This window comes from Panicum hallii, chromosome 9 (genome assembly GCF_002211085.1).
Source record: "Panicum hallii strain FIL2 chromosome 9, PHallii_v3.1, whole genome shotgun sequence".
Taxonomy (NCBI): Eukaryota; Viridiplantae; Streptophyta; class Magnoliopsida; order Poales; family Poaceae; genus Panicum; species Panicum hallii.
In genome coordinates, this window is record NC_038050.1 from 14265689 (window position 1) to 14280814 (window position 15126).

Consider the following 15126-nt stretch of genomic DNA (forward strand, 5'->3'; position numbering starts at 1 on the left):
GCACCTGCAGGGCCAGGCCGGGCGCACGTGAAGGGGGCCGCGCCGCACGCGCCCGTGCATCGCGCGACCGACCAGCAGGCCGCGCCGTGGGGATCCGTTCGAGTCAACGGCACATAGGGATCCTGTCCATTTTTATTTTCACAGAAACGGGGATCCCGTCCAGTGGTGATGGCATCGCCCGTGCCAGTCTCGCACACGCTTTACTCCAACCCCTGAAACAAGATTGCCCGATCGAAAAGATTCAGAAGCGCGGCGGGGGCGCAGCAAAAGCGAGGCCCGGCCGTTCAGCCGTCGGCGTCGGCCGCTACAGGCACCGCGCAGCGTCACCGGCAACGGACATGCAATGATGCAACATCCCAGAAAAGCTGGTGCTGCCACCACAGAACACAGTGCTCCCGATCGCTATGATCCACCGTTTGATCCTGCTGTCCCGGTGTCTTTTCAGAGGGGGGAGGACCCTAGAGATTAGATAGATGCCCGCTCCACTTCTGCTTTTCTGATGCTTCCGGTGCACGGGATGAGAATTCAGAGCACCCATGATCACTACGATTTTGATTGGGGGTCCCTTTCGGTTCTTGACGAATGTGGGAAGTCCTCAAAAACAATCATTCCGGCCATTACTCGCTTGGTCAATGGCTAGTTAATGGCTTGCTTTGCTGTTAGATCTGATGATCTGATCTCACCCTGGTCAGAACTCAGAAGGGACGGCATGATACCAGGATTAGGCCATACCCTTTTTCTATGTTTTTTTCTTTCTAAATGATGAGAAGCCAAAGAATGGAGGGCATTTTTATCCTCGATTGCTATCATCATTACATCGCAATACCTGAGGGAGTCGGCAAGAGGAGAATGTACAACGGCTGCAGTGGATCCCCGACTTTTGCGGGGACAATACAAGGAGGAGCATCTGGGGCTGCCGATCGTGTCGGCAGCAAGGAATGGCTTCAACCTTTTGGTCTGTGCTGTACTGGCTTCAAAAAGAATGAGGTCAGTTTGACGCCTTCTAGCATTCGTCTATCGACACTGCCTTGGAGGCGTCCAGGTAATTCAGTCGGCAGGTACCTAGGAGGAACTCTGGGAGCTCTTCATATGTGTTACCCTGCATGAGGCAAACCATGAAACCAAGCGTATAGGTGACAAGTTAGAAAGAAGCATAACTCTTCTGTGACCTTTACGGACATGCTCATGCTCAAGCTCAAGCAAATGTTTATACTAATGGATGTTGTGAACAAGTTAGAAGCAAGTTGGTTACCTGTACCAAGAAAGCCATTTCGATCACCAGATTATTCAAGTAGCCAAGCACAAGGCTCACCACACCTCGTGCCACTGTCGATGAACCTATATCAACTCCAAGCTGAAAATTATGCACAAAGATGTTCAGAGCTGAATATCCCTTCTAGTATCTCGGAAAACATATATTTATGCAGTAACATGCGATGCTGTCAGAAAAGCAAATATAAGACACAACAATATGTAACAAATCAAAAGCAACCTCTTAAATCTTTGCTATACATATCGTACATTGTTGTAATTGAAATTAACAATTAGCTTGAGCAGATGTTCAGTCAGATTCTGCTTCTCAGATATAACATGAAAGAATAACAAAGAAATAGAAGACATAATAGTGATAAAAGAAATTGAAGCTGTCATTGGCTTGACACTGCATACTATGCAGGTAAATAAGCTGCTCCCTGATCCAGTAGTAACCAAAAATACACTGTTTGCTGCGTTTGGATGGGTAACCATAGAATGCAACAAGAAAAGCTAACATATGACATGCTTCTAGCTTACCTCCAAATAGTTGCTTCCACGGAAATAATTGATTTCTAGTGCCTGTCCAACTAAGCAAGCTTTCTTGCCCACACTCTGCTTAACAATCCAAGATCCCTACATGGAAAGGCACTCCAAACATAAGAAAGTCGACAGTTTACTGAGTACGGCTTAAAATAAGTCAAATAAGGCTCAAAGTGCAAAACAAGTACCTTTGAGATGTAAGGGATGAGCTTGAACCTCGAATTTCTGAATGCATCATCTCCATTTACAAATCTTTCAAGTAGAGGGACCTTTTCTAATGGTGTATCCATCATATAATACAAAGCTAAACTGTATGTGGTTGAACCAGGAACCTGTATCCATCAGGTTATAAGCAAGGATTTAAATCATTGTACAACATGTGATATATCAAGTATCATCCCATCTATACACCCAAAAAATATCTCACCTGTATGTTTACAATGAAGAAGAATTTGGTGCCCCCTTGTGCTGCACATTTCTACAATAAAAGCTATTGGTAAATATTTCATTCTTTCTGGTGAAATCGAACTACTGCCTTTAGCTTAAGATACCTGGACTAGTCCTCCAGGGCGACCAGCTAGATCATCCTCACGCTTATCAGACTTTATCCAATCAGCGCCTACCATTTGCATCAGGGTACTATTTGCCTTGATCTGAGAAAGTTACAGGTAAGTTGGAACTGCATTGTTATGGTTATTTCACCCAATCGTTTATGATTTATACTGAATTATGTGTTCCCCTACGTTCGCTTTCCGAAAAAAAGTAGTAGTTGTAACATGGCAAGCGATGATTATGTTGAAAGCCGAATGGTTCCCCGTTCCCCACCCAAAACAACCAAAGAGCCTATGAAGGCTCTTTGTGCCTAAGATATTTGAATTTGAGTTTTTCTTTAGGAAGTCATATTTGCAGCATATCTAAGCTACCTTTAGACGATCGTGCAAATATGTCTCTCCCCGGATTAAGAATGTTGTAGGGTCTGTCATTGCCCAAGTAGAAGGCACAGTACAGCTTGAATCTTTGGGAAGAGTGTATCCATAGCAACATGGCCCATTATCAGCATCTGCAGCTCCCTGAAGGTCAACATATCCTCTTTTTTGGACTAGGATAGAGGAAAAGGAGGAAAGGGAAGATCAAAATTAGAATATAAGAAGAGTATATTAAAAACGTTGGCAAATGAACAATAACTGTAACACACCTGCAAGATCATGCAACCTTTTTACAAAAACAGCAGCTGTGGACAATTTAGCATGCCGTTGATCCTGCAAAAGGAATGCCAAAACATTAGATATCACATCAAAAAATATTCCCTCCATTCCAAATCATAGTTCACTTTAGCTTTGTTAAGTCAAACTTGTTTAACTTTGACCAAGTTTATAGAAAAATATAACATCTACTAAAAGCCCTATCAAGACATTTCATGGTGGATTTAATAAAACTAATTTGATGTTGTAGATATTGATGCTTTTTTCTATAAACTTTGTCAAAGTTAGAGAAGTTTGACTTAGGACAAAGATAAAGTGCACTATAATTTGGAACAGATGGAATGGTGAGAAGTTACTATAGCCTTGTCGAATTATGTCAACGTAATGCCATTCTTTGTAATTAAATATTTTTATTGTTGAAAATGTAGCTATAGTATATGCTAAGAGGGCTGCAAACACATTGAATGTTTTTTTTCCTTGAATGCGCAAGAGAGCTGCGCCTTCGGAGGAAAAAAAACATTTAGTGTGGTTGAAATCATAGCAAACATTTTCTGGGCCACTCAGATTATTAACCTCAGATTTAAATGCCACTGAATTTCAAGGGGGAAGAAACTTAATCAGTTGACAATAAACAACCACACAGCCATACATCCATACTATGACCAGAAGATAATAGTTCAGAAGATGGGATGTAGGAGAACTGAGTTTTTGAATAAGAACAGTCTATTGCTTGGCAATTTTCTATGCAAACACACAATGAACTCACCACAGCATGTGTGCTCTCATCAGAAGGAAACACAATTTCTCTCTGATCATATTCTGATTCATCTGGCACATCAAAGAACTCATCCGCTGCATCGTTAAGTTGAACAAAGGAACCAGTACTGCTTAAGTGCCTGTTAGAACCACCCAGTGATCCTTCAGTAGGGCCCTCAAGTCTTCTGTTCTCATTTTCTTGATGCATTTCCAAATTTATCCTTTCAGTTTCACCTTGTGGCAGTCCCATGTCTCTGGTCAACTCACCGGATGAGAACTCCATGCAAGCACAATTTCCATTTTTTGCTCGGAAGAATTCTCGCAGTGCTGAAAATATGCAAGTTCGCAGAATATTATCAAATTTGCAAAAAGAGAAGTTTCGAAATTGCATCAGGCAAGATGTATTCATGTAATCCAAGACATACCTGCTATTCTGCCTAGCATACGGATAGTGATATATTTAGCGGATGATGTAAACAGATAAGACTTCCAGAATTTCCAGTCGATGGCAAGCATGTGCTTCACAACTGATTGTCTTCCTTGATTGATTGGTGATATTACATAACCTCCACCTAAATATTCAAAAAGACATACCAGTTAAATATAAGCAAATACAGTACCAAGTCTAGTTCTCACGGAGATTCAACTGAAAGTACAGCATACATTACTTTTGAGACATGCACGGATGTAGCCTCTCTCAGGACGACATTTGTAGTGGAAAACAGAGTGGTATAGAATTACTGGGAATTCAAGAGAAGTGTCAGATCTAGATAACTGCAAGTGGAATATTATCATTTTCTGTCAGACAATAGTACCGTAAGTTCCATCATCTTCTCGCCTCCAATATCTTCTAAGTAATAGATCCCTCTTTCTCATTCCCCTGAAAACTAAATATACTGCTATTAGAACATAACAAATAATGCATTAAAAGACAGCAAGATAATCAATCCAGCACCAGACCATGGTAACCAGTCAGCTCTTAATTTCTTGTGGATTATGTCTGTGTGTCCATCTAGATGCTCAACAACGTTTCCTTCATGCAAACAGAAGTCCCACCTGAAAAAGGATCTCGGTGGTAATTGGCTGGAAAATACACACATTTAACTCATGCTTATGCATATCAACATCATGTAGTCTTGATTTATTATTGGAGAACAGTATAACTGGTAATTAACTGAACACATTAGAAATAAAAAAAAACACAATCTGGTTCTTGAGAATCTTCCCTATTGCTTAAGACGTCTATTGATTGTTTGAGTTTAACACTAATAAGTTCAGGTTTGAAACAGATGCTAGTTTCAGAAGTAGTTTAAGCTGCCTATTGCTTGCTTGTTGGTATCGCTTTTAGAGAGATATCTAACTGGGGCAAACTATGTAAAAGGAGAAAACATATTGACTCCCTCTCCCTAGGTGCATGTCATATAAGCTACATGTAATTTTCGTTTTGGAGAAACAAAAGTTTCCAGTAATTTGGACCAGAAGAAGTACAATAAGATTATTTGGAAAGAACTAACTCCAAGTTTCGAGCAAATTTCTTTAATTGCTAACTATATGCCAATCTTTCTTATTCCAATATGCCAGAAATTTGAAGTAACTAGTTGGTGTCAAGAAGCCGTATTACTGTGGTCATTGAGCAATACAAAAAATTAATTTGAAGATACGGGTGCGAATCTGCAAAGTTTCTCCCAGGACACTCACCATTTGCAACTCAGGTGTTGCCACTGGAAATGGAGGTTAAGTAGGGCAATTTTCTCAAAAGACACATGTTGCCATCTTTTGGATGACAAACTTATCCTCTTCTTATAACATGTCCAGAGTGGTCTTGGGCCTAAAGTCTCAAAAGGAAAGTGTTTTAAAAAGCAACATAGGCAGTAGCTGACGCCCAAGGCAGCAACTACTACTAGTAGCTTTGAACAGGGAGATTAGGCAGTGAAGGGCTCTGGCCATGAATCCATGGCCAGTAGCAGCCTTGGTCCCAAGCCCCTCCCAGACGTCGCTTGCCACATGCCGGGTTCACCTTGGTTTTGTCTATCTGGGTGGTGGCTGAGGAAAGTTTGGAAGAGCACAGAGAGAGCCAGAGAAGAGAAGCCAGTTGATGGAGGCAAGGAGAAGGCTGGCTTAGGACTTCCACTAGCTAAATGGGATGGGTGCAACATGTCAGGAATATTGTGCAATGTTGAGGTGATGGTAGTGAGTAGGGGAGCAAATTGGTGATCCTTAGGTGCACCTCCAACCCTCTTTAGTTCAAATATTTGTGCTAATTTTCTAAAATTGGATCTCATTTTGGAGAAGTAGCACAAAAGTTTGAACTAAAGAGGGTTGGAGGTGCACCTAAGGGTCACCAATTTGCACCCCTAGTAGCGAGGGCCGCACACTGTGGGCATGCATAAACAAGGTGTCATCAGGATTTTTGAAGAATAAAACTAACATAATTCAATACTGAACTTCTGCGGATAGATGCATTAAGCAAGCTTCAAGTTGAAGGGGTGAAAGTTTCTTTTCTTCTTCCACAAGGCAGAAAAATCCAGAGGAGTCACAAGCTTAATTACTAATACATACATCTAACACTCACAAATGCAACTTCCAGCTCCTGTTGTTATGAGCATATGGGCACCCACAAATGCACACTCAGAAAAATCCTCTATGTTGTACTCTAGGATATTAAAAGTTATAGCTCAAATGTGACAAAATATACCGCGAATATTTTTAGAAAATAAAAAGTTTTGAGCATGGGAACAGCTGTCTTACTCAGATCTTGATTGACCAAGGGACATTAGAGTCTGGAAGACAGCCTCAGAATTCGCATCAACAATACCAACTGCCATTATAGCCGGATGATCATCCCAATACTGAGTAAGCAAGCAAGGTATTGTGAATTTAACAATCCATCTGCACGCACGCACAGTACATTGCAGAGAATAAGAAATACCTTCCCGCGAGAGCCACCATCATTCGCCTCGGTAAACAAACGTAAACCTAAATGCATGTAAAAATGAATTTTAGTAGAAATCTCATCGCTGGAAAGAGAGAAAATTTTATCATTACCATTTTTACAGCCAAATATTGACCATGGAGAAGGTGCGATCACATCAGATGCCATTGGATCATTATGAGCAGATGAAAATAGGGTCCAATCTGATAAAATTTTCATGCAAAGAGAAAATAAAAATAGTGTGGTACTAAACAGCACAAAGAGATCTGTAACTTTAACTTCTATGAACATGTCAATGGCTAATTATTTTACTACAACTACTCATTCAATTGAAACCTATATAAGTTACCTATTGAGTGCATGCGGCTTTTGCGGCGGCTTAACCTGCAATAACATAGTGGCCAATTAGACAATAGAGAAGCTAGAAACCATTACATAAATATGAATACAAGTAGTTAATTAAAATGTCATTTCTAGCCAAAAAAATAGTTATAACAGTGCATAGAGCAAATAACTGCAATGGCTAGCAGCCTACAGGTACGAGTCAACTCAGTCAGATAAAGGCACATGCTTCCATGAAGTGTAATATTAATAGGGTTGGGTGTTTGTTTAACACTCAGCCCCACATGAGGCAGAGTATCAGACCATGCATCCTTACCCACTTGGGCTTTGTCCTTGCTTCACCGAGATCTAAAGTTGTCACAACAAGTGTTGTTATGGGCATCGCCATGGTCTCCAAGATGCAACTAGTTCTTATTCCAAAACATCACATTTTTTGTGACCTGAGGGAATACTATGTTTCATATGTAGCGCTACATCTCCACTACTTAACTAGAGTTATGTGTGGCACTCCAACTAGGTCGGGGTGTGACACCCACTGCCCTTAAGGTAATGTTTCCCATGGTAATAAATATGAATGGGTAACTTGTGCAGACTCCAGAACCACCTCTTGGTGCAACATCCACGGCACGGGTACACACATATGCAGCATTGCTGATGCTTCGGTACCATTTATAACACCCCCAGGTCCAAAGTTCGCTCAACGACCAGCCCTGGAACAAGCTACAGACGCAAAGCAACTCATTTGGGCTCACCCTTTTGTAACATGAAAGAAAAATACACGGTATATGCAACTACTACTTGCTATAGATAGAATTTGAGTGTGAGACTAACACACCTCTACTCAACTTGAGCCACAATGGCCCCTCCAACTGGACCAGGGTTTTACAAGAAGAAAATCAAGGAAAATCAAACCACAGGTCAGCAGTGTGTCCCTATTAATCAGCATATACGTCTTCTCCAAATATCACTTTAAACAAAAGATGTCATGGCAAACAATGATTTGTTCAGCACTAATAGCATATCCCTAACTTGCAAAAAAAAAGGGACAGCAGCATGGCATATCACCACATATGGTAGTTTTCAGGCATTAACAAGAAATCAGAACATATAGGAGACATGGATTATGTTATAAATAATCCTGACTCCTAAGATCAATGTATCAATATATGACATTTCAACTACCTGATAACATCCCTACTTTAATCTGCAAAGATTTTAAATTGCAAACTACGAAAAAATTTAGTGATCAACCTGAAGCAATATAAATTAACTTAACTATGTGATTGTTACTCACTGCCACTGTTACAGCAATCAGTCACCTAAGCAACCCCACAGCTCAACTAGAATTTTTTAAAACACTGCTCCCAGTTCATATGGTAAATAAATTACAAAACAAAGTGTGATCTGCAGGTACCTGAAAGCCTGCCATCTTCTATGTGAGCAAGCAACAATGTGCTCATCTTTTCTCGGGGACTGCTCACAGTACGGAAATCATGTGAGTGCTTTATTGAACATAATGATAGCACAGTCGAACAATAAATTAAGCAAAATGCCAACCTTTAAAGCAGACTCCATTAAGCACCTGATCCACCTAGCTGCTTCTTCTGAACTTCTCGCACCCAACTAGAAAACATCGGCCAACAGATACAAGAAGAAATCTTACTATCACAGACCAATAAGAGCAATATGGACTGTCAGATTAAGGTAGTTGAACATTACTCCATACCTTAAGTTGATCATAATGGTTGGAAGCATTATAAAGTGTGAATATGTAAAAATCCTGTCAAAAATGATGACGAAAATGTTAAGATATTGTTTGCATAAACCTTATGTAAAATCGTAAAGTAATAGAAAGATAATAGGTCCTACACTCCTATGTACACTTTCTCTGCCATTGTCCGTCACACGTATACAGGAGTCAATTATTGCACTTCTAACAGGATCCTGCACCAGAAAGGGGGAAAAGGAGCAAAAAGCATGGTGTCATGTTTCAAAAGTACATAGAAGTGGAGGCACCGAAGTTTCCTGCAAGAATTGAATGCAGCAGATAGATAAATTCAGTTGTTTTTCAGTTGGATTGAAGTTCTGGTTAGCACATATACAATTGCCCATTTTGTCCCAGTAATCAAGTTTATATTGCCAAGTCAGCATGCTGTACTAAATCAATAATCCCTTGCCTTCTTCCTTGATAGGTACACATTGAGTAACAAACTGACAATCATAGCAGGGTGCAGTGATCACATATGTGGAGGGCCAAAAAAGTAGTGCAGATACCATATCCTATAGAAGGGACAACACGCGTGCTCCCTATATGGAAGCCACTCAACAGCTCAGCCAATGCAGAGGTCAGGTCACCCAATGGTTCCTTTCAACTTCAAATGTTAGGGACCAGCAGTTTGATTCAACGAAACAGCACCCCTAATTTCAGCACACTGAGTATTGAACACTGAACAGCAGATTTTTGTCCAAAATCCTAACCCATAGAGGAACCACTACACTTGCTGTCTCAGCAACCATTGTCCCATTACATAAAAGAGCCTTGGAGAAAACTTGGCGTACAAACAGCGCAAACTGTGTAGTTCCACTATTCTACACTTCTAGTGCCGTCCCCGGACAGGGCATCGAATTATAGCTTACCACTTTCGGTGTACCCTTAATCCTAAGCATAATGCGAACTGAGGAACAAACAGCAGCATGCATGCAGGGAATCAACTAATCCACTACTAGAAATCAATCACGCGCAGTTCGCCTACATAATCCGCATGCATTAATCTCAACCTAATGGCTGCGTAACGAACAGAAATCAACTTCTCGTTCGAAGTAGCATCCCAATTCCGGTTCGAGCACCAGAACAAGATCGTCAGGAGGGTGGTGGAGAGCGTCAGAAGCGATCGAGCGACGCGCTCGCCCATCGGAACAAAACGCCCTAGGATCCCACCACAAAATGCCAGACAAATCCAACATAGTCGCCAAAAACAAAGAGGAGAAGGAAAAAAAACACAGCTACACCGAGGCGGGAGGCGGGCGGGCGTTACCTGGCGCTTGGAGGATGGCGCGGACTTGAAGCAGCGGAGCGCGGCGTCCTCGAGCACGAAGTAGCGCTTGCGCGAGTACTGCAGCCCGAAGCGGTTGGATCGGATCAGGTAGAGCCACCCCTCCATCCGCATCCCCTCCTCCCCGCTCGCCGCCTCCGCGGCAGGCGCCGCCCCCTCCGCGGCAGGCTCGGCCGCGGCGGCCGCCGCCGCGTCCTCCACGACCGCCACCTCCGCGCCGCCGCCCATTCGCCCCCGCCGAATCCGATCCCCTCGCCCCCCCAACCCCCTCCCGGCAGCGAGCAACGCCCCTCCGCCCTCGCCTCGCTTGGGATGGCTGCTTGGCTTGTGGCCGCGGGGCACCTCCTCCCTGCGCTGCGCTGCGCTTTTGTTTTGTTCTCCGCAGTCGAATTGAATTGGGCGCAGGCAGGGTGGCCAGAGGGAGTAGTCGGGGGGAGGTCCGTCGGGCCGCGTGGGTCCCGCCGGCGGTGGGACCCCGGCGCGTTTTTCTTTTCCTTGTTTCCCTCTGATGGATGAGCTGTCACTTCCGCTGGCTTGGCTGGTGGTTGGGATTTGTTTTCCGCTCTCTCTCTAGACTCGGTGATCGTGTACGTACCGGGGCGTTTATTCTTCCGCCCCGTACCTGCCTCGGAATTTCTGGAGAAAAAGAGAGGTGTCGTGACAACGGGTACCTGTCGGATCTTTGTGTGAATGCGCCTCTGCAGATCGTTGATTTGGTGAAGGCGTTATGTGGGGTACCTGGTGGTCACTGGGTCAGAATTCAGATGATTGCTTGGCTCACCTCAGTACCTCATGGAAAATTGCCAAGTACGTGAAGAATTTTCCCCCAACCATTTGGGTTTGGAAGGGTTTATTCGGTGTAGCAGAAGAGCCGTTTGCTTCATCTTCTGTCATCTCTGCGTGTTTTGAATAGTCATCGTTTTTTTCAATATTGTAAACTTACCTATTTTGTGTGATGAGGAGTAGATGGTAGGAACGAAGTTGACATGACGGTGACGACAAGTAAGAACTAGCGTATAAAATCTCCGCAGATCTTTTCACAAATACCGCATATAACTGAGAAATGAATTCCTTTGCGATACATGGAATTCGAGTGCATTTTTGAAAATATGTAAGCTCAATCATACCCCCTCCGTTTTATATTGTAGGTCGTTTTAGCAAATTTAGATGCATAATTTTTATTATGGATCTACACACAATGTATACCTAGATGCATTACAAAATCTATGCATAATACACTTTCTATGTGACACGATCGAGTTGTATAGCACATCCAAGTATTTCACTTTTAGCCCAGACAAGAAAATGAACCACAACTCTTACTAGATCTGAGATGCACTCCCACACTGACCAGACACCCGAACTTCAACAATACTATGGGTGTTTGGATCCGGGAACTGATTTTTAGCCCACGTCATATTGGATGTTTAAATACCAAATAGAGGGATTAAATATGAGCTAACTATAAAACTAATTGCATAAGCTGGTGCTAATTTACGAGATGAATCTATTAAACCTAATTAATCCATCATGAGTACAACATGGTCAAATCATGGACTAATTAGGTATTATGGATTCATCATGTGAATTAGTTGGTATTATAAATTATATTTAATATTTTTAATTGGTATCTAAATATTCGATACGGCAAGATTAAAATTTAGTTACGATGAACATAGAAGACTCTGCTAGGAAAGATCTCGCGCGCGGGGATTACACCGCCGAATTCCAAACGGAGGCTCCAACGGTTGCAAAGCTCCGTCCTCCGCCGATCCGATCCGCCCCCCGACATGCCTTGCCGTACACGGCTTCCGCCCTTCCGCGGCCTCGCTAAAATGTTCCTCCGCTTCCTTCTCTGTCCTAGCTTCCCCGGTTAGACCATCACGCACGTTGCCCAGATCATGAATCGGACCACCCGGACCGCCGCTAATCAAGATTAGATTAGGTTAATTAGATTGTATCGGCACGCCGCAGCAGATTGTGCTTGCGCGTCCGCTGAGAGCAAAATGAATTAACTACGGTGCGGCGGACCTAGCCTAGCTAGCGCATCAGCGTCTTAAGCAAGGAAGAAAAAGGCCCAGCTGAGCTGGATCGTCGGAGCAGCTCCTAATCGTCCGGGTCATGAGACGGCTTGACCCGGCACATGGGCGCGCCGAGCCGGCGGAGGCGTGTGCTCGCGCGAGTCACGGGCCGATGACGCATCGCTGAGAGCGAGAGCTCGATCACCCTGCCGAGAGAAATGGTCTGCGTGCTCCGAATGGTTCTCCAGCTCGGCGCGCGTACCGTCCACGACGGAGGAGGATTGCGAAAGCGCCTCGCACGTGGCACGCACGTGCAGGCAGCTCGGGCGTACTCTATCCATACACCCTTCCTCGTGCATGAGATAAGTGTGGTGTGGGTAGTAGATCTCAGAGTTCGAGCGGCGCGTGCTTGCATGCGTACTTGGCAGCTGCGTGCATCCAGAAATGCGATTCCTCTGGGGTTTTTTTCTCTCTACATGACTTTCTACATTGGCTGCAGCTTCTTCCCCTGTTTAGCATGGAGGGGACCCTTCTCTTGGCTCGCGAGGTTGCAGCCTTGTAGGATTTGGTTGCTGACCCAATTTGCCCCGTCACAGTTTTGAAATCTTGCGTTCAGCCTTGTAGGTGACAATTCTTGGTAACTGTGCGTGCGTGCTCAGCAGACAGCCGCAGCCGGCAGGTGGGGGTGTCCGGTTCGTGAGGGTTAAACTTCAACGCTATCGTATAAAGAGAATCTAGTAGTATTAAATAAACTTTAATTATAAAATTAATTGCAGAACTTCTGAACTAATTCACGAGATAAATTTAATAAAATATATCAATTTATGATTAGTGGATGGTTACTGTAGTATTACTGGAGTAAATTATAGATTGATTAGACTGATTAAATTCGTCTCACGAATTAGCAAACACCTATAAAAAATTTTATAAAAAATTTTATTAATATTTTTAAATAGTAAATTATTATTTAATGTGACGGAGCTAAAACTTTAGTCCCTAGCAAAGACGTACGTCTCACTCTCGCCGGAGGAAGCGACGTACTACTGGGATTCTCCCCCGAAGAACCAGCTTTTCGCTCCTCGTCAGCACCAACTTTTGTGCAGGAAGTGACGTAAATAAAATCGAAGTGCCTTCACTGGAACGGAGGCACGGAGCGCCCAGTCAACCGTGATTTCGGGGCCCCAGTTGTTATACGTGGATTCCATTTCCATCCCAGAACCTACCGAGAGATTTTTCACGTTACGGCCAATTCTCTAGCCATTTAAATTTGTTACGTATGCCGTTCAAAAAAAATGGTTACGTATGAAAATACGGAGTAGACTCTTTAACTCGGCCGTGGTGTGCGATGCTGATCCTTTGCTTAGAGCATCTCCAATTTTTTTAAAAAATTTTACTATCTAAATTATTATTTGGAGAGCCTTCTGCATAAAATCTGTTTTCTGTATGTTTTCCCTCTCGAACAGCTTTTCTATATCTTGTGTACACTCTAGAAAGTTATTTTCGTTATCTATTTTTAGCTAGTGAGAAAAGCGGAATGGAGGATGGTTACATTTGAATAACCACTTATAGAAGCTGTTGGAGGGTATTTTTCCATAAAAATCTCTATTCCTAACAATGATGAAAGATACAGAGAAAAGATATAGAGAGTCTCTTGGAGTTGCTCTTACGTAGAGAAGGGGGAGAATCAGGATCGAAATCGGAAAGGGCAGTGCAAGAATAGAATCTCACCCGCGATATAGAGGATGGTTTCATATAAGGGGTGAGTCCGAATTGGAGTTGTTGGGGGCAACTGGAGTCGGGGAATCAAAACTAGACGATCCAAAAATATGAACGTATCGGATCAACCAATCGAAGATCCTGACTGCAGTCGAGTATCAAAATTAGAACCAGAGAAGATAGGATCGGAACGGATTGCATAAGGTGAGGAGTAGACAAACCTACTGTTTGTTCTTCACGGGAGTAGAGGTGTAGATTTAAAGTAGTTTTGGTAAAAGGATGGACATGCAACAACTGCACAAACTTCATAACCCTTTATGTGAAAACTACTTTGCTACCAGATCTTGGTCCAACAGAAACATAATAAATACCAATTAATATATGTAGTATTTTCTCTCCTCTCTTTCATCGTCCTTAATGCTCTTCTCTTGTTAGTAGTTAGGGAACAACATTATTTGCATGCATATCTGTTATGTTATTTTAATTGCCAGATCCTCTTCTTTTCAGGAAGGCCACATCCTCTATCGGAGATTAAACATTGTTTCGTAATCTCTCTGTTTTTATTTACATATCACATTAGGTTTGTCCTAAGTCAAACTTCTCCAATTTTTAACCAAATTTATATAAAAATATAACAACATCTATAATAATAAATTTGTTTCATTGAATCCACCATGAAATATATTTTTATCGTGCATATATTTTGTAGTATATATGTTGTTATTTTTCTATAAACTTGGTTAAAGTTGAATAAATTTGACTTAGTACAAACCTAATATGATACGTAAAAAAAATAGAGGGAGTAGTATGTGATTTTCCTTAAATTATGCATGTGCACATGCCCTGCCTCTAATTTCAATATGATCCAAGAGGCTCAAACAACACCCTCGTGCATTCATGTATGCTCATGTCAAATGTCTTTTTAGTGCTTATACTGTGGTCCATTTGTACTTAACGAAGGGTTGCATTGAACCATCATGCATGTCTACTCATGAAGCAACACATGCTTCCATTAATTGCCATGTTCTCTCAATGTGTCCTTTCACTAACATGTGCCTTTTCACAAATAAGCAAACTTTCACGAACAAACATCCTTTCACTAATAGACATCTGCTTGACTGCTTATGAATATGCATATACCAAGCCATTTCTAATGGGAGATAAGGGTGTACGTATCTAAACTCAGTAATTCTAAATATTCTAATCTAGCCACCATTAAACTAGCAATTTAATTATTGGACTCATCAATAAATTACATGGGCCAAGAATAACAAAATATTGTTGCAAAACATACCTTAGTCAAAGCGTGC

General features: G+C 42.4%; 1 protein-coding gene across 3 annotated transcripts; it reads right to left on the reverse strand.

The window, feature by feature from the left end:
- Positions 1-633: 633 nt before the first annotated feature.
- On the reverse strand, positions 634-10465 carry LOC112874711 (protein ENHANCED DISEASE RESISTANCE 2-like). Of its 3 annotated transcripts, none has more exons than XM_025938197.1 (22): positions 10062-10465; positions 8896-8970; positions 8753-8806; positions 8584-8649; positions 8441-8499; positions 7034-7068; positions 6798-6887; positions 6682-6728; positions 6501-6601; positions 4713-4808; positions 4568-4632; positions 4421-4492; positions 4178-4324; positions 3763-4079; positions 2990-3053; positions 2718-2893; positions 2346-2447; positions 2222-2272; positions 1983-2126; positions 1792-1887; positions 1253-1354; positions 634-1099 (listed from the first exon to the last, which is right to left on the reverse strand). In XM_025938197.1, exons 1-22 carry the CDS (start codon positions 10305-10307, stop codon positions 1004-1006), a joined length of 2301 nt encoding a protein of 766 aa, XP_025793982.1. In that variant the 5' UTR covers positions 10308-10465; the 3' UTR covers positions 634-1003. The 3 variants fall into 3 exon arrangements, with proteins under 3 accessions (XP_025793982.1, XP_025793983.1, XP_025793984.1); XM_025938198.1 differs by having other exon boundaries at positions 8896-9051; positions 10062-10177; XM_025938199.1 differs by lacking the exons at positions 8441-8499; positions 8584-8649; positions 8753-8806; positions 8896-8970; positions 10062-10465 and adding an exon at positions 7631-7817.
- Between the last annotated feature and the right edge of the window lie 4661 nt (positions 10466-15126).